The sequence below is a fragment of the Danio rerio genome, chromosome 1 (genome assembly GCF_052040795.2).
Source record: "Danio rerio strain M-AB ecotype USA chromosome 1, GRCz13ab, whole genome shotgun sequence".
NCBI lineage: Eukaryota > Metazoa > Chordata > Actinopteri > Cypriniformes > Danionidae > Danio > Danio rerio.
The window spans coordinates 25,325,216-25,349,042 of NC_141021.1; the positions used below are offsets into that span (position 1 = coordinate 25,325,216).

General features: G+C 36.0%; 1 protein-coding gene across 7 annotated transcripts in view; it reads right to left on the reverse strand.

The window, feature by feature from the left end:
- The window catches only part of lrba (LPS-responsive vesicle trafficking, beach and anchor containing), a 410,338-nt gene that overhangs the window by 41,600 nt on the left and 344,911 nt on the right, over window positions 1-23,827 (reverse strand). For all 7 annotated transcript variants that reach the window (XM_087237193.2, XM_087237191.2, XM_087237187.2 and 4 more), the window contains exon 47: window positions 11,323-11,490. In XM_087237193.2, the coding sequence (XP_087093319.1) occupies window positions 11,323-11,490 (168 nt within the window). The remainder of the gene's footprint in view (window positions 1-11,322; window positions 11,491-23,827) is intronic.

The window sequence follows — 23,827 nt, forward strand, 5'->3', positions numbered from 1 at the left end:
AAAAACGCTAGTTAATATTAACAGGAAATTAACGGGAGTTAATTCACATCCTGTGGCAAAATTATTATTATTTTTTTATTATAATATTATTTATATAATATTATATGATATGCTTGAGGTAGTTCAATCTTTTATGTTTTTAATATAGTAGCATTCAACTTATAAGCCCTTTAGACCATGTGCCACACCGTTTCTTTGTGTTTCGCTAATAATGTCTTTCAAAAAATAATTATTTAGGCCTATTTCGTTATTAATTTATTAGATATGTACAATAATTAAGACATAAAATGGGAAAGTAAAATATAATCAATCGAAAAGTAGAAGTCGCGCGTTTGAGAAAAGTCCAGAGAACACAGCCCTGTGTAAACTTTAATTCTGACCACAGTTGTTTCCAAGTGTTTGATTATTGTGGTCATCGGATTTCCAACTATTTAGAATGTTTTCTCACAGGAAAATACATTAAAAAAGTTTCTGGCGAGTTACTGATGTGCATTAAAGTTATGTATTTTATTCTTTAAAAAAGCAGGAATCTTATGCGACAGTACAAAACAGTAGGCTGCTTCAGAACATTTCAAACATATGGACATATTAGATAAGTGGAGCAAAGCCACACCACATGCAACTTGATTTTGCATTGTTAAATGAATTTGATAAAAAGTGTGCAGCATTTTCACACTAGAAAGCATGTTTTGCTGATATGCGGCAACGGCTAATTTAAATATGGGATCAAGGGAATGAATTTTGACAGTCTTGCCGCCGGAGCTGAAGGCAGACAGCATTGTAGCCAGGGAGGCCAGATCAACCTTTAACACTCTTGCCATCTTCGGTGTGAACGCAGAGTTTGTCCTATCACTTTAAAATAACAAACACTCTATATTTAGGCTAAAACACTGCTTTATTTATTTATTTATTTAATTATATGTATATATACTTTCATTTCATTTGTCTTTTATTTCTTGTTTTACTTTTAAAAAAATTAATCCTCCCCTTACGTTTACAATGATAATAAAGCTTGTTAACAACTTTTTAATGATTAATGAAGACCTTATAATGCTTTGTTTTTTTATTTCATCTTCATTTACAAGTATCAGGGTATTTACAGATACTGGATATTTCTGTCTATTCGCATCTCAACCCTTGTGCCCCCTGGTGGCACAGTCACAAACTGCGGTTACACCTAAAAACATGTTCTTCATCCCTTAGAGCGGCGGCAGCACCACACACAGTGGTAATAGTCCTTTTGAAGTGTCACCCACTGTACAGTAATAATGATTTGGTTACCAACCAGATTTGTATCAAGTCATTTGCTAAAAGCAATAAAAAAATAATAATAAAAAAATAAATCACACAATAAAAAAAAAACTTAGTATAAACTTAACAAAAATTAAAGTAAGTCACAGAAAGTTGGAATTGCATGAAGGCAAGTACTGTGAGTAATGGCAAAATTTTAAATTTTATATTCAACAAACTATGACAAATATTCGTTTTCATGAAGGCATATACAGTATTGATGTATGCAGGTATGTGTTCTAAAATTACTACACATTACAATTTTATTTTTGGCACAAACCATACAGTAGTTAATGCCCATGCATACGGCTGACAGGGCTAAAATACTGCACAAAAAATGAATGAATGCTCATCATTCAAGAACTGCATAGCTCTTCGGGGCTGTTTTGATATACATTCTTCTCATAAGCCTGCTGAAAGATTTTTTTTTTTCAAGCGTGTTTATTACAGTTTGACACGGCTATGTGAATTTATTGATCTTCTAATGGCCTGCGAATGGTGGAGTGGCAGTCAGGCGAAAGGAATCCCATTTAACCTCTGCTTATTAAACAGGAAGTGTGGAGGGTAATGGGCTGAACTGGAGAGATGACTGGAACAGATAGGCAATGAATCTGCATCAGATAGAAGGATAAAGAAATGGATAGAGGATTAAGGGCACAGAGGGAGGAAAGAAATGAAAGATGGACAGAATCATCGCTAGATAGATAGAGAGGGATGAACAGATCAAAGAAAGGAAGCATGCAGTGAAGGAAGGAGCTATAAAGTGTTTGCAAGAACACCTAGATGGGTATAAGGTGAGTTGAGTCATTAATCAGTCTCAGTCACTGAGCATGAAGGGCAGGAAGACTGGAACCCCTCCGACACCAGCGACTGGCCCAGTGCACACACTCACAGGTTGCATGACCTACAGTATACTATGCAGAGATCCTATACAGTAGTGGAGGATGTGTAAATCCTAGTGTGGATATATGAATACAGGTAAATTAATATAGTTATAATGGGTTGAACGTTAAAATTCCATGTTCAATTCATTGCCTGATGCTTCCAACAATTTAGAATATTTACAAACTTACTGAATAGAATAGGTATTTGTTAAAAAATGATTTATCTTACCAATTACCTTGTTCAATGTGAGAAAAAATTCTGATAAATTTTGTAGGTGTCATATTTCCCGATCCACCCTGATCTGATCTGCTTTTACAGTTGTTGTTTTTTTTTCAACTTAAATGTTCTTGAAGCTTTGTGTGATTACAGATTGAAACGTTGTCTTAACGTTGTTTAATAATTAATTTAGTTTAATTTGAATTTAACTAGCACCTGCTAAAAGTTTTTTAGGTGCACAATGACTGTTTTTTTATGATTACAGTTGAATACCTGATAGTGACATGCGATGTTTTAATATAGTTTGTGATTCTCTTTCTGGATGATGTATGTCTCAGAGCTCTCAGATTCATCTAAAATATCAGAATTTGTGTTCCAAAGATAAACAAGGGTGTATGAAATTGAAACAACAGAAGGGTCAGTGATTAATAACGGAATTTTCTTTTTCTTGGGGGAAGCTAATCCTTTAAGACTTTTAAGGACATTGTCTGACAAAACAGTTAAAACGCATCCTTTGGGAATGTTCAAAGGTATTTTACTGAGTAAACATTAACGCGCAACAATACAAATTGTTTTCGACTGCATCCTATTAAATATGCCATCCACTCCAACTAAAGTTTATATATACACTGACCGGCCATTTTGTTAGGTATACCTTACTAGGACCGGGTTGGACCACCTTTTACTTTCAGAACTGCCTTAATCCTTTGTGGCATAAATTCAACAAGGCACTGGAAATATTCCACAGAGATTTTGGTCCATATTGACATGATAGCATCATGCAGTTGCTAAAGATTTCACATACATGATGTGAATCTCCGATTCCACCACATCCTAAAGGTGCTCTATTGAATTGAGTTCTGGTGACTGTGGTGACCATTTGAGTAAAGTGAACTCATTGTCATGTTCAAGAAACCAGTCTGAGCTGATTCATGCATTTTGACATGGCACGCTATCCTGCTTAAATTAGCCATTAGAAGATGGGTAACACTGTGGTCATAAAGGGATGGACATTGTCAGCAACAGTAGTCAGGTAGGTTGTAGCATTGACAATTGATCATTTGGTACTAATGGGCCCAAAGTGTGCCAAAAAATATCCCCCAGACAATTACACCACCACCACAGGCCTGAACCGATGATACAAGGCAGGATGGGTCCACCCTTTCATATTGTTGATACCAAATTCTGACCCTACCATCTGAATGTTGCAGCAAAAATCGAGACTCATCAGACCAGGCAACGTTTTTCCAATCTTCTATTGCCCAATTTTGGTAATCCTGTGCGAATTGTAGCCTCAGTTTCCTGTTCTTAGCTGACAGGAGTTCCACCTGGTGGGGTCTTCTGCTGCTGTAGCGCATCCGCCTCAAGGTTTGACATGTTATGCGTTCAGAAATGACCATATCTACAAGCCTAAATGCATTGAGTTGCTGCCATGTAATAGGCTGGTTAGAAATTAGCATCAACAAGAAGTTGGACAGGTGTATGTGTGTGTGTGTATACACTGGCGATCAAATTTAGAGAACAATGTATAAATAATTGAATAATTCTGAAATAATGTCATCTTCACTACTCAACAGTTGAAGGATTTTTTGTCCCATCTATACCATGCTACCAGAACACCTTTTCCCCAAAATAACAAAGGCATTTCAACAAAAAACATTATTTTGCCGAAAACACACTGATCAAAATTAGAGAACACTTTTAGATACCTCCCAGTTATTGGTGTCAATCTGGAATCTGGTGCTAATTCCCTTGATTATCTGTCAACCCCTATTTACCTGGCAGCCTAACTTCCAGTTTCACTTACTCTGCAAGATGGTGGGCCATTATAAAGTGACTGAAAGCAGGTTGTCCAGATGAAGGCCAAAGGGATGACCCAATCAGCCATAGCAAGACAAGTTGGTCCTTCCAAATCTGTGATTTCAAGAATACTAAATCTTTACAACATCACAACTCATTCAAGTCTCTCAAGAAGGCTGGTCATCCACAGAAGAGATGACAGGATACTGCGGAGGATCTCAATGGGCAATCATTTTTACACTACAGCTGGAACTGCTCACCAGTTCAGCACTGAACAGGGTAAAGATCTGTCTCGTCATACAGTGTCTCTACGTTTAAGAGCATTTGGACTAAAAGCCCACTCTGCAGTCACCTAACCTCTCATTAGCAGAAAGAATCAAAAGGCTAGACTAAGCTTTGCTGAGAAGCATGTTGTGTGACAGAGGAGAACTGCTCCAAAGTTCACTTCAGTGATGAAAGCAAGTTTAATTTATTTGGGTCCGATGGGAAACATTATGTTCGGCGACAAACTGGAGAAAGACTGAACCCAAATTGTATAAAGAAGTCAGTAAAAAGTGGAGGAGGAAGTGTCATGGTTTGTGGCATGTTTTTTTGCAGCAGGAGTTGGGCCTCTACATGTATATGGCAGAGTAAATGCAAATGTTTATCAGAACCTTCTTCAACAACATATGGTTGCTTCCCTGCGTTCATTACCCAATCAGCCCGCAGTGTTCATGCAGGAAAACGAGCCATGTCACACAGTAAAATGGGTAAAGCAGTTCCTTGAAACTGAAAATATTGAAATAATGACATGGTCTGCCCAGAGTCCGGAACTCAACCCAATAGAGAACCTCTGAAAAATCTTTGGTGACAAAGTTATGGCCAAGAAACCCATTACAGTAACTGAACTGTCGAGAAGACTGGAAGAAGAGTGTGCCAAAATCATGCCAGAGCAGTGTGAGAGACTAGTGCTGTCTTGTGGCCATAGATGTGCTGAAGTAATTCAGAGCAGAGGCCTGTACACTTCCTACTAATTGTTGACTGTTTTAACCTTCAGAAAATGTAGCTGTAATCTTTTTCCATGCTACAGTCATTATTGTTCTCTAATTTTGATCAGTGTGTTTTCTGCAAAATAATGTTTTTTGTTGAAATGCCTTTGATATTTTGGGGAAAAGGTGTTCTGGTAGCATAGTATAGATGGGACAAAAAATCCTTCAACTGTTGAGCAGTGAAGATGACATTATTTCAGAATTGTTCAATTATTTATAGATTGTTCTCTTATTTTGATCGCCAGTGTATATATAAACATACTCAAAGTCCTGTTAGGCTCACATCCAGGACAATAATGCAACGAACAACCAAATTACATTGCTCTAAATAATGGATTACAGACCACCATGTCAGCTTCAGAAACACCAACATCCTGCTCTTCTGGGATGAAGCAAAGCAGAGAGTCTTGAATGGTAAATATTCTGTATGCCAGCACAGGATGCTATGTGCACTGTCCTCTGTAGTAAATGGGGTTGCTGCTGGCCACTGCAATTTTAGAGCGGAAATAAATGAATGCTTGCTGTGCCAAAACAAGAAGCAGAAGCCATGCAGGAAATGGGAATTACAGTATCTTGGCTGAGAGAATGCAGACATTATCCATCACAAAAGCCATTAAGTTCCTATTTAATTTCCCATTTAAAAAAGTGGATGTATTGTGCAAAAATCAACAGTTGTGTAGTAACTGTGTCTGAATATAGACTGCCTTTAATAGTAAAAAAGTATTAATTACATTTTTTTATGATCATACTTAATAAAAATTGTCAGGAGAAACACTTTGATTGACATTCTCCTTTTGTACATGCCATCGGAAAAATACCCACCAATTAGTGACGATCTATCCCTCATTAGCATTTATAGCCCTGATCGTGAAATAGCTGTCCGCCAGAGTTTTTCACACAATACCTGTCAAAGTTAATATCAGCAACTAAGAGGCATTATAAATGTGATGTTTTAGGATGCAGAAATAAACACAGTATTCTCCATAGACTGCCTTCTTCTGAGTGTGTTTTTCACAGAGATAACATTAGTCCTGTTTTGAATCTGCCACTATGCTGATGCATAGGCGTTTGTAGCTGGAGCTTATTAGAATTTAAAGCAACAGTCATAAAAATGGCACAATTTGGACCAATGCCTAAATAACAAAAATGTTTGTGGTATTTTGAGCTGAAACTTCACATACACACTCTAGGCACATCAGAGACTTGTTCCACATTTTCTTAAAAGGTAGGTCACCTTTAAAAATGGAACCAATTCTCAAAGCTTCTGTGTATGTCTTGGATGTCATACAGATCATGGAGAAAGGCAGTACCTGGACCCTGTGAAGAGCATGTGTAGCTGTCAGTGGGGCAGTTAGTGAGCCCTGTCTGCTCTGTGCTTCTGTGTGGCAGTTTCCAGAAAGAAAGAGATGAATAATAAATGAGTGTGGGAGAGAGGGGTGGGGGACACAATCCGAAAGAGAGATTCCTTCTGAGTCTGTAGTATGTCTTCGGGGCTCACAGTAACAGCTAAACAAATGTTTTGTAAGTGTCTGTTGAAGCTCAACCCTGTTTACAATAGCTCTGCTCCAAAACCTAGTGTGATGCCTCACTGGCCATCCAGCTATCGCAGCTATAGGCAGCTTTCTTCTAAAGGTGCCATCATTTTTGGGTAATTTCATAAGCAAAAAAAGTCACCTGGCTTTGTCAATAGTGTAGTGATTTCCGAAACATTATCAAAACAACTAGTTTTCCATTAGTCAGTGGATAAATTGAATGAGGTCTAAGAAAAATCAGTTTAAGAAAATAATTTGCATTCTTACATGTTTCATTTGAAAGTATTTGGCTAGCAATAGTAAATCTGCAGCCCAATGTATACTTTGTGTTTATGGAGTTAGTAACATACTCAAATAGATACACAAACAGCATTTGAAAATGTTCTGCCATTAAACAGAGAGCACAGGCAAGGTGTTTGATACATACACTCTAAAAATACAAATGATCCGCAGTTGTTCGTAATAAATGTGTGGATGGCTTCATAATACCCTCATCCATGATGCACCTGAAAATGCTTACATTGATTTTCAGTAGTTAATTTTTTTTTTTCTTTTACAACTGTCAAAAGGCAGCCCAGATTAGCGTTGCCACCATGTAGACAAATATAGTAATACAAACACAACTCAGAGTGCAAGTGTGAACTCCGTGTTTGCGCTGGAAGAAAAATCAAGCTATGATGTACTGTGTTGTTGATGAATTTTGCAACATTCTATGCAAACCCTATCAATTAAGCTACATATTTGCATACACTGTACATAAGCATCAACTCTGATTTCAAAAGAGTATGACATCCTACTATACAGCATATATCTCATTGTGAATGAGTAATTCATGTTTCTCATGTTTAATAAAATGAGTCACAACTTGTTATAGCAAACAATACATAGTTTTCTCTTGTAATTTCAGATTGCAACAACAATTCAGTTTTCTTAAACCCTGTCCTCCACATTAGACAAGCATCTCAATATCACTAATATCATTTTTTCATTCAATAATTTGTTACACTTGGATGTAGATATGATACTATAAACAGCTGGCCACTACTGTTACAACCATTTTATCACTATTCTAAAATACCCTGTATACTGTGAATTACTGTATTCATAATTTAGCAAGTGTATTTATTCTAAATTTGGTGACTACAGTATAATGAATTAGGAAAGATGTGACATTGCTTTAGAGTCTGGCCAAAGTGAAGCATATTAGAGCACAACTGAGCCTAATTTTCTCTTGGTGATACTTTAAATATGAATACAACCCCTCTCAGGTTAACTAATGTAAAGAGAGAAGGATGTTTCCATGTTTGTGAGCATACACTATTGGTCAAACGTTTTACATAATTAGAACTGCACTGCAATACCTAGGACTGCGTTGATAAAACAACGATATTGTAAATGGAATCATTTATAACATTATAAAATATAATTCAATCATTTTATTATTGTACTATAGTGTACAGTTAAAGGCAAAATTATTAGCCCTCCTGTGAGATTCAAATATTTAGTTAATATTATTTAGTTAAACTATCAAATAAATATTTTTAATAACAAATTTCTAATTATTCATTTATTTTGTCTTTGATGACAGTACATACACTGAAAAAAGCTTTCATTCATCTCAATAAAAAAATCAGGGTAAAGGTTTACATTTAAATTTGATCACTTGACCCAATGAAAAATAAATCATACGCCTTAATATTTTCTATCTCCATGAGAACAATTTTATATAACCTTTTACAAGGCATACAGTATTTGTCTTGTTGAAGAAAGTCAATTAACTGAAATTCTCCTTATGTTCTAAACAAGAAGATAAAGTTTAAATTAAAACAACAATTCCCATATAATGTTCATTCATCCAATTTAAAAAAATGGTTTTACATCTAAATTAAATTAATAATAACCTATAAAAAATACATCATTTGCCTGATACAATTTTTTTTATAAGTACATGAAAGTAAAAAGCATATTGTAATGCTTGCTGTACTTGGGCAACTGGAGTTAGGAGAACTCTGGTATCCTATATGCCGCACAACCCTGAGTGTCTCTAGCCCCTTTTACACAGTGATACCGGTAAATATTCATAAAATTTCCAGAACGACTTTACCCGTAAAAAAAAAAAAAAAAAGCGCTGTTCACACAGACATGGATGTTATGGAATTTTTCTGGAAAAGACCATTTACACATCCATTCCAAAATACCGGTAAATTCTTACATCATTAACCAGAAATGAGCCCTTAATGGCTGTGCTTGTATTTGTAAACATTTGATTACATTACAAACTCTGTGGATGGATAAATACTGTGAACAACTTCGATGAAAACATACAATGTAGAGAAACACTATCCCATGTCGAGATGTACGCAATATTTGTGTGTGTGCTGTGCTCACCGGCTGCTTCAAGGGCACATGTGACGCAGCAAGCAACTGAAGAAAGCAGAGCTTGAAGGTAAATACAATAGCTTATAAGCATCTTATCAATAATTATTTACACAGTTGGCATTAAGAAGGAACATACAGTATAAACGTTATTTGACTAACATCCGCAAGCTAAATGTGTGTGGAAAAATATTTAAAGGCTTTTATTTTCATAAACAGTGCGGGCGTAAATGCGTCTGAGTGTTCTGATTGGCTAAAGTAGATGTCTCACGTCAGCACGTTCTAGACGTGAAAGCTTCCTTCTTTCCGGCAATCTTCCTTCTGCATTCACACAGAGCAGCATTCCGGCAAATTATAGGTTTCTCTTTCCAAAAAAATAGCCGGAACAAATTTACCGCTATTTTCAAAAAAGGCCTGTTCACACATACTGACCTTTCCGGAAAATTGCCGGAAAATCTGGTAGAAATCTGGTAGAATAAGCAGGTAGGAGACGGCACTGTCAGTTAACCTTTTTATTCTGAGCTCAGAACATGAACAGTCCACCACTGGGGTGCTTCCTTTACACATTACCCTCGTTGATAGTGATGGCCAATATTTTATAAATAAATGAAATATTCAGCTTAAATCACAGAAGCCAACTTAAACATAAACACACAAAGTTTATATCAAAACAACCCATGTATTTTAACTAATATAATACATGAACAAAGGCTGCATCCGAAACTGCCTACTACTCAGTAGGTACTGCAATTGAATTTAAACGTACTACTTGGCCTTTAGAAAAGTACGTTCTATACAGTATGAATGGAATTCCGACGTACTACATCTGCCATTTTGTCATGGTCACATGACCTACCCGTGTTAGTTGCGTCGCTTCATTCTCATTTATGTATTCTCTCGCGAAGCATCATGGGATAGCGCAGCGTACATGGCATGCCCATTTCAGAATCTCACCGGAAGTAGTAGGTCAGGGGTGTCCAAAGTCGGTCCTGGATGGCCGGTGTCCTACTGATCTTAGCTCCAACTTGCTTCAACACATCTGCCCGGAAGTTTCTATTATACCTAGTAAGAGCTTGTTTAGCTTGTTCAGGTGTGTTTGATTAGGGTTGGAGCTAAACTCTCTCGGACACCAGCCCTCCAGGACCGAGTGTGGACACCCCTGTAGTAGGTCATCTGGGTACTTCTCACATACTGATTTTTGAGTTCTATGAATTTGGACATACTACTCGGCTCGCATACTGATTTTAGCGTAGTATGGAAGTATGCGGTTTCAGACGCAGCCTAACTCTAAATCATTTGCCCTGATGCACCTGGCTATAGTGCTGTGGGCTAGGTCATTACTGTGCGAGTCAAAAACAAACATTTACTACTTGAGCTCTTAATCAAAAACATTTACATTTAACTATGTTTCGAACTTAAAACATATTACTCGAAAAATAAAACAAATTATATTAAACTGAAATGAAAGATACATGTCTAATTGGAGGAAGTACTGCTTGAAACTTTTTTTATTGTACAATATACTAAAAGATACTAGTGTTCAGCTTAAAGTGCCATATAAATGATTAACTAGGTTAATTCAGTTAACTAAGTTAGGTTAGTCAAGTCAAGTCACATCAGAAGGTTGTTCTGTAGAATATATATAAATATATAATATTTATAATAGAAATACCCTGCTGAAAAATCCAGCTTCAACCAGCCTAGGCTGGTTGGCTGGTTTTAGCTGGTCGACCAAGCTGGTTTTAGAGGGGTTTTGGCCACTTTCAGGCTGGTTTCCAGCCATTTCCAGCCTGGTCTTAGCTGGTCAGGCTGGGAGATGAATAGCTAAAACCAGCTTGACCAGCCTAGCCAAGCTGGGAGTCCAGCCAAAACCAGCTATATCCAGCTTAAACCAGGCTGGTCAAGCTGGTTTTAGCTGGATTTGGCTGGTCATTTTCCAGCCTGACCAGCAAAGACCAGGCTGGAAATGGCTGGAAACCAGCCTGGAAATGGCCAAAACCCCTCTAAAACCAGGCTGGTCAACTAGCTAAAACCAGCCAACCAGCCTAGGCTGGTTTAAGCTGGATTTTTCAGCAGGGTATATAAAATAAGAAATACTGTAAAGATTTTTTGAAATATAATAAAAAATTTCACAGAAAGGCTAATCATGTTGCTTTCAACTGTACTGTATGTGCAACAGAAAAACACACACTCACCTCTCTGAGCATGGGGTCAGATATGGAGCTGAGGTTAACAGCTCCTTCATAAGTCAGGTAGTAGAAGACATTGAGAGCTCTGATGGCCTCGGGTCCCTGCTGCTTGTATCCAAAGATCAGATCAATCCACTGATGCAACTGACAGGACACAAACTCACTCTCCAGAGCCTACAAAACACACAGGAGATAACATGATGTCATTCAAGCTTATTGATATATTAACAAAAAATCTAACTCCATAAAGATGTAGTCAAATAAGCTAAACTGAAGGTAGTTAGTGAATGAGACACAATGAAATACCACGCGGCCCGATCGTTAAATGAATTTACCTCAGATTGTGATAGATTTGTTATTTTTAAAATGTTTTCACATGCTCAACAACTCATGGAAAGCTCCTCAGAGAACGTAACCAAGTAGCATGGGTAAGGGGATCTGTCAAAATGTGCTTTCAGCAGTCACAAATGACATAATACACACAAATTACAAGCATATGCTTCTAGGACAGAACCGCTGGAGCAAAGCAGATCATCTTACACGAGCACGACGAGATATCTTTGCTCCTTTGTTTAGTCTCATCTCTACGTGCCGCGGGACGTCTGAGAGCACGTTGTTGTTTTCAGAGCTGCGATTGCTCTTGGACTATCAAAACACCGAAATGCAAGCTGTTTCTCTCTTCATTAGCAGCCAAAGGAGGACCTCTGTTTATGACTGCTCATAAAAAACAGCAATTGTGTTAATTTGCTCAAAGCTGTGTGGGCACAAAGGCCTCTAAACGAGCCCAAATGAGTATGAGAAGAGCCTTGATTGTCATTGCTGCCTTGTGTCACATTAATTTGGAGACAAACATTAGGCCCTGCACTTAAACAGCAATTTATATCATTTAAACGCTTACCGGAAGGGTCTTAGCATCACTCATTTAAATGTGAATGCGCTGACAGCTAATTTCGTTTAATTTGCACTCCAAGCTTTCTTAATTAGAACTTTAAATCAGAAGGGCAATGAGAGACGGCATGGAACGTGGCATTTGCGATATGACAACAGGTTTGACAGCAAACTTGTTTCACTGTTGTGCAGCGATAACTTCTTGTGTGATATTACAAGACTAATAGATGTAAGCAAAAGTTCAAAGATAAAACTGAAAGCATTACATAGTCTGGATAGCTTAAATATTTAGTGGAGATCTTTTTAAAAGGGCATTTTGTTCAGCTTTTCTTTCAGCTTACTCGCTGTGTGCTGTGATTTCGGATTAGTTTAATATAAGCATGATAATCTCTACCATTTACTCTCTAGTACAATACTACAATTTATACCGCAATGGCCTCTATGCACAGCTAGAGTTTTAAATAAACAAAATAGAATAAAAAAATAAAACAGAGTTTTAAATAATAAACTTCCGGTGAAAGATTAATGTGACTATTTTTATTTCACAAGGTTGTTTTTACAGCATCGATGTTGTAATGTAATTACAATACATTCAGTTAAATGGACTTAAGCATTCTTTTAGTTGCGGAGGGAAATGGAATTTAATGCAGTGCTTCTTGTCCGATCTGAGACCCACTTCATATCGTATATCTATTAGGCAGTGAAGATTGATGATTTTTAAAGAAATCAGATTTGAAACGTGGCAATTTTGTAATGGAATGACAGTTCACCAGAAGCCCTTAGGCTGCCTGGCTGAAAATTAATACTCTGTATGCATATCGCCCATACAAAACTTACAGTGGGGGTAATAAGACGTCATGTTTTTTTTCCTGAGAATATCTAAAAATGTAATAAAATATTTCCAGAGGTGTGGCCATTGTGTGACAAATGTTTGTTTTTAGATTCCAACTTGTCTCAGTCCTATGTTACTGCATGTGTCCCAAATCACAGACTTTCTGGAACAAAATATTTCAAGTTTTTTCAGATACATTAGACATTGCAATTGAGCCAGATCCTATATTAATTATATTTGGAGTTTCCGAATTTTTGAGACCTACACAAGTACACCAAAAGTTTGTTTCGTATGCTTTGATCTCTGCCAAAAAGGTATCCTTTTGTTTTAGAAAAAAGAAGTTACAACTCCTAAATTATGACTGACAGAGTTAACTGGTACATTACATCTGGAAAAAATCTGGTTTACCCAATAGACAAGGTTTTTGTTATTTGAAAAAAAAAATGTGGTCCCCTTTTATTTCTTATAATTCTTATAATTATTATTTTTTGTTCAATTATTATTTTTATGATTGTTGTTTTTGTTTTTTTGTATTTTTTTTTTTGCTAATTTTTAAAATTTATTTCTTATTGTTAAAAGTTTTATGTTTATATTTGAAAAAACGTGTATTTACAAGTGAATGTCTGCTAAAATTTCTAATAATAAAAATATTTAAACAATAATATTTAAACAATTTTCCTTGGCTGTGTTTTAGATCATTGTCTAGCTGAAATGTACACCCTGGTTTCATCTTTATCATCCTGCTAATGTAAATGTTGGACTGAAGCTGCTTATATGAATTTACAATGGCAAAAGCCAGAGGTGGCTGAAAAACTACTGAGAGATCTTAGCTGCTGTCTGGGCTTTCACTGCCTTTCTACACCTCCCTTTCTTCATGTGTTCAGTACTTTTTCCCCTGTGCCATTTCATTTGATTACACATAAATTCATATGTAAACTAATTATTTTTGTTTTCTTTGCATATGTGGGTTTTTTTGGTTGTTACCAACATTCGTTAAAAAAGTCAACAGCACCTTTAGAAATAAGTTTTCTGAGAAAAATGGTAACAAACACTTATTTCCCTTGTGTGATGAGTGTAATAATTAAAAAGTATTACTATATGGTTAGGAATGTGTTTGGGTTAGTTATTTGCATGTCTGCATAAATTAATGCAAGTACAACAATGACAAGATAGTGAAGAAGAAGAAGAAGTGTTAGCATTGTTTAATTACACTTTTATTTTTAACAAAATAAATATTTTAATACATATTTTGTCTTTTTGTGGGCAACCCACACAGTCTATTACAAGTGCTTGCCTAAAACATGCAGATTTATTCCAGTTAATCTATTGCCTACACAATTTTATTAAAAGAACCCGTCCCTTTGAAGGATTTATTTTAAGTTTATTATGTGGATGGATTGACCTCACATTGTTCCACAACTTGTCTATTCCCAAACTTAATGCAGGGGCTGATGGGCATTTAATGCAGGCCGCCATCTTGTGTCAATCAGTGAGGGGAAACAAAGAGGCGGTGGGGCCAATGTTATTGGACACCAACTCTCCAGAGGACTGCCTTTATGTTAATCAAGGAACTCTGAAATCAGCAATGAGATGGAAGCCCTGCTCAGGGAGGCCTGACCTCATCAGAGATGCAGAGAGCGTTTGGTAGGGTCTCCAGAGGCAGGGGTGTCACTCTGAACCCATGCACTTTCATCACAAGAGGAGGGGGAGAGACGTGTACCTACAACATTACATTCCTTTTTAAAAATGATTACACCACATACGTTAACCCAGAGGGCATGTGTGTATATATACAAAGAAATCAAAGTGTTTCTGCAGTAAAATGTCAGGTTAAGATGTTTAATATGACACAAGATTTAGATCTTCAAATAGCATCTCTCAAACATGCGGCTCTCTTAGAAACCTCAAATAACGAAACCCCATTCAACGATGATCATTATAACCGATTGTCCAGTTCACAAAAACAAAAAAAACAAACAAACAAAAAAACAAAAACAAAAAATAAACTAAAAAAATAAGCAAAATAAAACATTTTTAAAAGATTTCTTGTAATTTCTTAAGAGAAAATCATCCAGTGCTTGGTTAAATACTGTCACCATTTAGTCGTTTTGATGCTGTCACAAATCTGCATGGTGTGCATTTGAGCTGAAATATTATTATGAACTGTGATTCTGAACTTGCCATATTATGACAAAAAACATTACAACTACCAAAAAACATGTAATTTGGTAATGATCTTTTGAATTGAACTCTACAGAAAACTCTTTTGGTAACACTTTATAATTACACACTATGAACAATTAATTAAGCATTAGCAAATAGTTAGTTCATTATTTGTTAAGCATTAACTTTATTAATAGATGTTAGTAAGCAGTTTATACTGTAAATACAGATACAAATGCTGTACTCTTGACTTATAAGCATATGTATAATGAGCTTAATGATTGTATTTGTATACGCTATAAGTTATTAACTGTTCAATATTAATTTCATTATATTATTTATGTACAAACCATTTATATTTAAGAGTAGTTGGTGGCTTTTAGATTCATTCAGAATGTGTCAGCAAATGAATAACTACTCAAATCAACATTTATATATTTTATTATTCATGCATATATTAATGGTTATGCATGTTAATAAATGCTTTATTAATTCAACTTCATACAGTTTTGTGACCTAATCTAAAGTGAAGACTACTTATGCTTTATAGATACCCTTATAAATGACAAATACAGGTTCAGTAGCAAATTAACAATACATGTTTACAATCTTATCTAAACAAAAAATAACTTTAAACATTGTCAAATAACAGAGGTGACAAAACACAATTAGCAATAAATACAACAATATATTAATTTAGCAATATATTACGATACAACATTTCAATTGTGTTTAGTGATGTTTAAACTCTACAGTAATTTTATTTTACATAAGATTGCAAAGAATTATTTTTAATTCGATACAGTTTTATTTGTGTATTTTCAAATGAATAGGAACTATTAAAATCATTATTTAATTTGTCCTGTTTAGAATATAACAGCCTTTAATTGTCATTTGTAAGAGATTTATAAAGCATAAACATTCCTCACTTAAGGATACAAAACTGGATGAAGTTGAAATATTAGGGCATTTATTAACATACAAATTAACTATTAGTATATGACTAAATAATAAGATACATAAATTTTGATTTGAATGGTTTATTAATCATTTACTTACACAATCTGAATGATCTTAAAATAGCACCCACTATTCTTACATAACGAGTGTAGCTACCCAAATACTGATGTCCATGCAATTAGTTTATTGAACACTGTTAAAACTAAAAGATAAACAAACAAACAAACCAAATGTTTTACACAAACACAATCAAAAAGACACCAACATAAACAAATAATATACAACAATGTTTAGTTTACCGTGCTGGCCTGATAACCAGCTGTAAAGTAAGCAGGAGCATTTACCAGGTGCCTGCATTGAGATCTCACTCTGCTATCCAAACAAACTTTCGCAGGTTAAATCAATCTAAGGGGATCATGTGACCTCTGACTCGAGCCAACCGGAAGCAAGGAAATTTATAACATAAACAACACACTTTCAAATAATAAAATACAAAAATAATAAATCAAAATACAAACTGACCAACCAGCATCAGCTACAACTAGTCTGTAAATAATGCAATACTTAAGTAATGAAAAAATAACCATTAACAAAGTATGGAAATACAATCATTAGGCACATTATAAATGTGCTTATATGTCAAGAACACAGAATTTGTATCTGTATTTATAAACCGCTTACTAACTTCTATTAATGTAGAGTTAATGCTTAACAATGAACTATTTGCTAATGCTTTATAAATCATTCATAGTGTGTAGTTAAAATGAAGTGTTACCTATTTTTTACTCTTCATCAAAAATGTAATTTTACACATGTGGGTGCTGTATACATTACTGAGTTTTTGATTAACTTTTTGCAAGGTTATGTTTGGCATCCACAATATGGCCTCCTTGTCCTGTGAAAACTGTAAAAGTCCTCTTTTAGTTTGGAAAGGCTGGTTGTTCTTCTCAGAATAAGTTGAAAATTTTGTGTTCTTTAGAAAAGTAGTATTTCTGTTTCTTAATAAAATGTAATTATATGGGTCTGAAACAAAACAAACATGAGTAAATAAAAATATATATATGATTTTTTTGGGAGTGAGCATTCTTTATATTCATGCATATGTAGAAAAGAGGCCCAAGAGTGTGTAAGATGCAGCTCATTACGACTGCTCATATCTGGAGAGCATTATTGATGTGCCAATTAGTAGAGGCAGTATGTCCCATTTAATCCACTGGGAATCATCAGCATTATGGAAATGTGTGTGTGTTTGTGTGTGTAGAAGTACTGGCAATTGTGGGGTGAGGTATCACAGCTGCCGGATTCCAAAAAAAAAATGTTTCCAATATAATTCCAGAATTGCTTTTGTACAATACATGCAACAAAGAATAAATCTGAGCATGGTTGAAAACAAAAAACACTTAAAAATAAAATTGTAACATATAAAATGAACCAGCCAAAATTTCCCAATTCATGAAAACAAATGACATCTGAAACCAACTTACATTTGACAAAACTGTCAAATTATATATGCGCGGTGCAGACATGTATAATGGTGCCATCCAACACTAACTACCAGACGTTTAGTGACATGGGAGAAGTCTGGGTCTGATCTATTCTTCTCTCTAGAGGAACCAAATTACAGTCAACATTTAGTCGGGGGAGTATCAGAAAATTAGAGAATGTCATTTCCAAAACCTACTTCAAAATTCAGTTTTATGCACCAATTGACAAGCTCATTGAGACATGAAGCAGGATTGAAGACTTCGGTTTTCTCTTATTTTCATTAGCATTGTTAGATTTCCAGGCACAGTGCACAGAACTATAAGACACTAATGATACTTTCAAACATGTTTTTACGAGATGGATCTCTCTGAGCCCTTTATGACTTTCATTGACCATTTCCCTGTCTTTAGCAGCCTTTTAAAAGCATTTTAAGGACTTAGAGGTAACCTGTCTGTGGCCATGCTAAAATGTCACATAACAAATCAATCTGGCTGTTTTGCATTAGAATACAGGGCTGTCGTGGTTAAAAGAGTGAGATGGTGAACACATGGGCAGACGGGATGTTTTGATTGGCAGCTGGCTTATGCAGCATTGATTAAGAGAGATTATGGTGGCACTAACCATGCGTGTGGACTCTGCAAAGACACTGTGACACAAATAAAATACATGTGTCGATGAAATGCTATAAAACATGTCAACTTAAATTTTGTTGAGTTTTTCCAATATATTTTGTATATCTATCTATTTATTTATTTACTTATTTGAGAAGTAGTCATGAGATAATAATAAGATACACTACAGTTAGGCACTGGACACATCAAGATGACGAGAATGCTATGACTGGTTATTCGACAATAATTCAGTGTGCAAGTGTAATGTAGCAAGTAAGCAAATTAAGTAAAAAAGAAACACAAATAGGTCTGTCAGGGTTGGTGAGGGGAAATGGGGAAAAAGGAGCGAGGACTCAAGTGCAGGAAAAATGGGAATTTATTAAATAATAAAAATAAAATAAAATGCAAAATAAACTACCCCGAGGGGGAAAACATTAACAAAACAAATACATACACATACAAACAGGACTGGGCAGGCTGGCAAGGATGAGGACTGGAAACATGACAAGACAAGGGTTTAAACAACAACATGTGATGATGAACTGGCACAGGACAGCAAAAGTGAGGGGTATATAAACTGTAGAAAATTAACACAAACAGGTGAACACAGTTAACTAATAATGGGTTAACAAGGAGGGTGGGACAAGACAATAGAGCGCATGACACAGAGAGACAACACAAGCCATGCGCTCACTTAACAGGACAAGAACATGCAGCCAATGAGAGAACTCATTAACCGCATGTTCATGACAACAAACACAACACTGAAGCACACGACAAAAGCACGTGACCACAATGTAAACACCGAGCCACGTGCTTTGACAAGAGACGCAAGACACGAGCACACGATAGATAAACACCTTACCGTGCGCTCACACATAAGCAACGCGCATGCTTCATCTCAGCGCCAACCAAAACTGAAACCAACTAGACGGAGGCGCCGAGAATAAAGCAGCGCGCTGCTGACAGAACAAACACAAACACTAGTACAAGAGCGCGTGCGTCTGAGGGACGCAGAGCGTGCGCGCACACTCTGCGTACACCCACGACGGCGCGCGCGCGCGCACACAAAGACAGAAACAGGACGAGACATGAGTAGTGTCAGAGGTCTGCCACCAAAACAAGAATTTACAAGACCAAAGTGGCAGAACCCTGACAAGGTCGGCTGTACTACTATTTAAATACATATGTCAAATATTTGGACACAATATGAATTATTAGATTATGAGATTCACTCAATACCCACTTTATTAGGTACACCCGTCCAGCTGCTTGTTAGGGCAAATTTCTAATCAGCCAATCACATGGCAGCAACTCAATGCATTTAGGCATGTAGACATGGTGAAGACAATCTGCTCAAACAGAGCATCAGAATGGGGAAAAAGGTTATTTAAGTGACTTGGTGTTGGTATAATGGTGTGGGGGATATTTTCTGAGCACACTTTGGGCCCATTAGTACCAGTTGAGCATCATCTCAGTGCCACAGCCAACCTGAGTATTGTTGATGACCATGTCCATCCCTTTATGACCACAGTGTACCCATCTTCTGAAGGTTACTTTCAGCAGCATTACGCACCATGTCATAAAGCGTGAATCATCTCAGACTGATTTCTTGAACATGACAATGAGTTCACTGTACTCAAATGGCCTCCACAGTCACCAGATCTCAATCCAATAGAGCACTTTTGGGATGTGCCTAGTCGGTGGAATGAACTCCCTAACTGCATCAGAACGGCAGAGTCACTTGCTGTCTTCAAGAAACGACTAAAAACTCAACTATTTAGTCTCCACTTTCCTTCCTAATCTGCAATTGCCTCTCTGGCTATACCACTACCTGTATTATATCTGCACGAGTGAATCTCTCCGTGGTGAGTGACAATTAATGTGATAATAGTACGAAATGTTGCTTTGTTTACACTTTGCACGTACATGTCGGAAGTTCCAGATTCCCTTTGGAAACCAGAAAACAGACTACTGCCTCATATGGTGTGGAAAGACACATCCTCCCTTGAGGACACAAAATGCACTATTGCGTTTCAGTTAGCGCTCGTTCGTTTGGTGTGTTCACGTGCAGCTTTTTGGTCCAGACTGAACGAGGCAAGAGCCGACGCAAAGTGGGGTTGCATCGCTGCTAGTTGTTTGGCATAGGCTTGGTGTGTCTCGGCCCTTAGTCAATCTTTAACACCAAATGATCAAATTCAGAGCAAGATATGATCCCATTCTTTGGGTTTACTTTGCTGCCAGCTGAATGTACTCAAGTCACCATGAAATCACTTCTTCCACAGATACTTAAATAGTTATTGTTACTGGGGACGACTGTATTCTTTCTCACTGATCAAGGAATATAAGTATTGTCTGCAGAAATCTTGAGATGGGTGTGATACCTTATTTATTCAATACACTCACAAAACACGCATAACAAAACTGACCCTAAAGATCTTTGCACAGAGTACTTTTTTACAATTTTTAAACCTTGCATGCGGAGTCTGATGCACATTAATGATGCAATGATGCTTGTGTTCTTTTCTCTTTTAAAAAAGGAAAAGCAAAAGGAAACGTTATGTTCATTAAATTGAACTGATCCTGAACAGAGACTAACAGTATGTCAAAGTCATGGGCAAAAATGCACACACCAAACAACGGATTTCAAAATGGTGTGGGGCCAGAGACTGTGACCAGAATAAAATAAATTAGGGTGCAGACGTGGGTCTTAACAATCCACCACAATCTAGCTTTATATTCCACACTTTGTTTGTCAATTAACTGTTCTGTGCTGTGAGATGAGGTGGACTACATTGTCAGAGGGCATTCTAGATATTGGCTTTCGCTTGTACGGTGGCTCTGACCACTCAAATCATTTGCCAAGGATCTAAAAAATTGAATCAAATCATCAATATCGAAATATTGAATCAATATTTTTTAATGACAGATGAAAGTTTAGGAGGCAGTGTGCAAATGTTATTGACTTAAGGACATTTATTATGTGTATGGTTGAAGGGGTCCATTTTCGCTGCATGTAACATCATTATTATCATTTCATTGGGGGTAAAATTCTTTAGATGAAAATTCTGCACTAAGTGTTCAATCAACTTAACACACTAGAGATGTCCTGATAAGAACTAAATAGAATAATATAACAATATAACAGTAAAGGCATTTGTTAGATTTAAGTCTAGTGATTTTGCTAAAGTTTTAGTATTTATATGTGGTTCATGTGGTTTTGTGAATTTTTAGTTAACCTAAATAAAAAAGAAAAACCCTGAAAAAGAGAGTGATAAAGAGAGGGGGGAGAGAGAGATTTAGTTTCTGCTAATACACATATTGCCATATTAACAGAATTGTAATGGATTTTTTGTTTTAATTAGGCAACTAATTTTATTTGTATTTAAGGTTTAATAACGCCTGTATATAGATTTTTACAAAAACAAATATAATTAATTTAGCTTCTTTCTGTTATAATAAAGTCCAGACAATATAGAAAAATGGTCATTGGTCTTCTCTTTGACCCCTTCTTGAAACACTTACACACATTCCGGACATGGCCTATTAGTCAATTCACTTTTAATCAGCATGTGAATTCACACAAAACTGCTACTACCTGTGGTTCTTTCTTTTATTGCTTTTACAGAAGTTAAATGCATTGTAATCTTTACCAGCAGTGGAATGTGCAAGGGGAAAAATGATTGACTGGACAACAATTTAAGATCAAAATCATGGATGAGCTCTGGAAGTTATTACTTTAACTCACCTCCCAATATAAAGTTAATTCAGCTTGAATAGGCCTTAAGAAGAGCCTATAATTAGAAGTAGCAGAACAAGACCCTTCATCCCAGAAAGCATCTGGCTGAGGTGCTGGAAAGAGAATTATTTGGATAGCTGCTGAAAAGTGGCAGGGCCTCTGAAAAGACTGTGATTCGCTCAGGTTAGAGTTTGAGACGTCTCTCTGTCTCTCTCTCTCTCTCTCTCTCTCTCTCTCTCTCTCTGTGTGTGTGTGTGTGTGTGTGTGTGTGTGTGTTCATGGCACATAAAGAATGATTAGAATAAATGGTTGTGCTAATTAACTTCTAATCTGAGCTCTTTAAGTCTATAGAAAGTGACTGATCAGGTATGATGCGTTCATATTCTGAGAAGGAAAGTTTAATAGATAGAGTGTGTTAATGTAATTCCTGTGCGAGCAGTGACAGAAATTTGAAGTCAGCTCCATTTTTTATGTAATACTATAGTATGAATGTGGTAGTATTTCAAAATAGCATTTTAATATCAATAGAAATGTGTATGAAAACAACCTTTTTTTGTTTAATTATGGTCAAATTATTTTAAACAGAGCCTAAATTTAACATCAAATTCAATGAATAGTGATACAATTAAGCAAAATTAATAATTATCACATTTTCTAAAAAAAAAGCAACATGTCTGCTTTCTCTGGGAGTCGGTGAGACCTCTCCTGACTTACTGTATCTCCAGCTGTGGAGAAATCCCTGTCGGAGCAACTAGAGGAATTAGTACAGTTCTACGTACAGAGACTGGTCAAAGTGATGCAAACATATATACAGTTGAGGTCAGTATTATTAGCCTCCCTGATTTATTAGCCCCCTGAATATTTTTTATCCAATTTCTGTTAAATGGAGAGTTTTTTCAACACATTTTTAAACATAATACTATAGCTTCAATAACTCATTTCTAACAAGCCATGATGACAGCACATAATATTTTACTAGATATTTTTCAAGACACTTCTATCCAGCTTAAGGTGACATTTAGGTTAGGTTAACTAGGCATGTTAGGATAATAAGGCAAGTTATTGTAACAGTAGTTTGTTCTGTAGACTATCGGGGAAAAAAATTGGGTCTCACTTTATATTAAGTGGCCTTAACGACTATGCACTAACATAAAAAATAACGTTTGTAACAAACTATGTAACTTATGTAACAAACTATTAATTCCTGTGTAAGTAAATATTAGTTAAGGCCACAATATAAAGTGGGACCAAAAATTGCTTAAAGGGGCTAACAATTTTATCCTTAAAATAGTTTTTAAAAATTCGAAACTGCTTTTATTCTAGCCAAAATAAAACAATTAAGACATTCTCTAGAAGAAAAAAATATTAGACATACTGTGAAAATGACCTTGCTCTGTTGAACATCATTTGGGAAATATATATATTCAAAGGGGGCCGAATAATTCAATTATAACTATAATAATTCGAATAATTCATAATCTAATTCAAGATTAGATGTTTGCATTCATTCAAGTGGTGTTGTGCAGGCCGATCATTTTACTATAGCTCCATTAGAACATTATAAGTAGTATAAGAAGTCTACAACTATAGAACTATATTCCTGGCATGGGCACATCCTGTAAACATGGCATATATGTTTAGCCTTTTTCTTAAATAATATGGTGCTCTTTAATCTTTCTGCTGTCATTTTGACTATGGTTGATAGAGTAAAAGAAGTAACCAGATCTATAGGATGTGGCATCAGTGTGGGAAAAAGTGAAGATTACGCATACTTTTGGACATCTAAAATGTAATGCTATTGATATTTCCAGACATGTTTGAAGTTAAGTATGC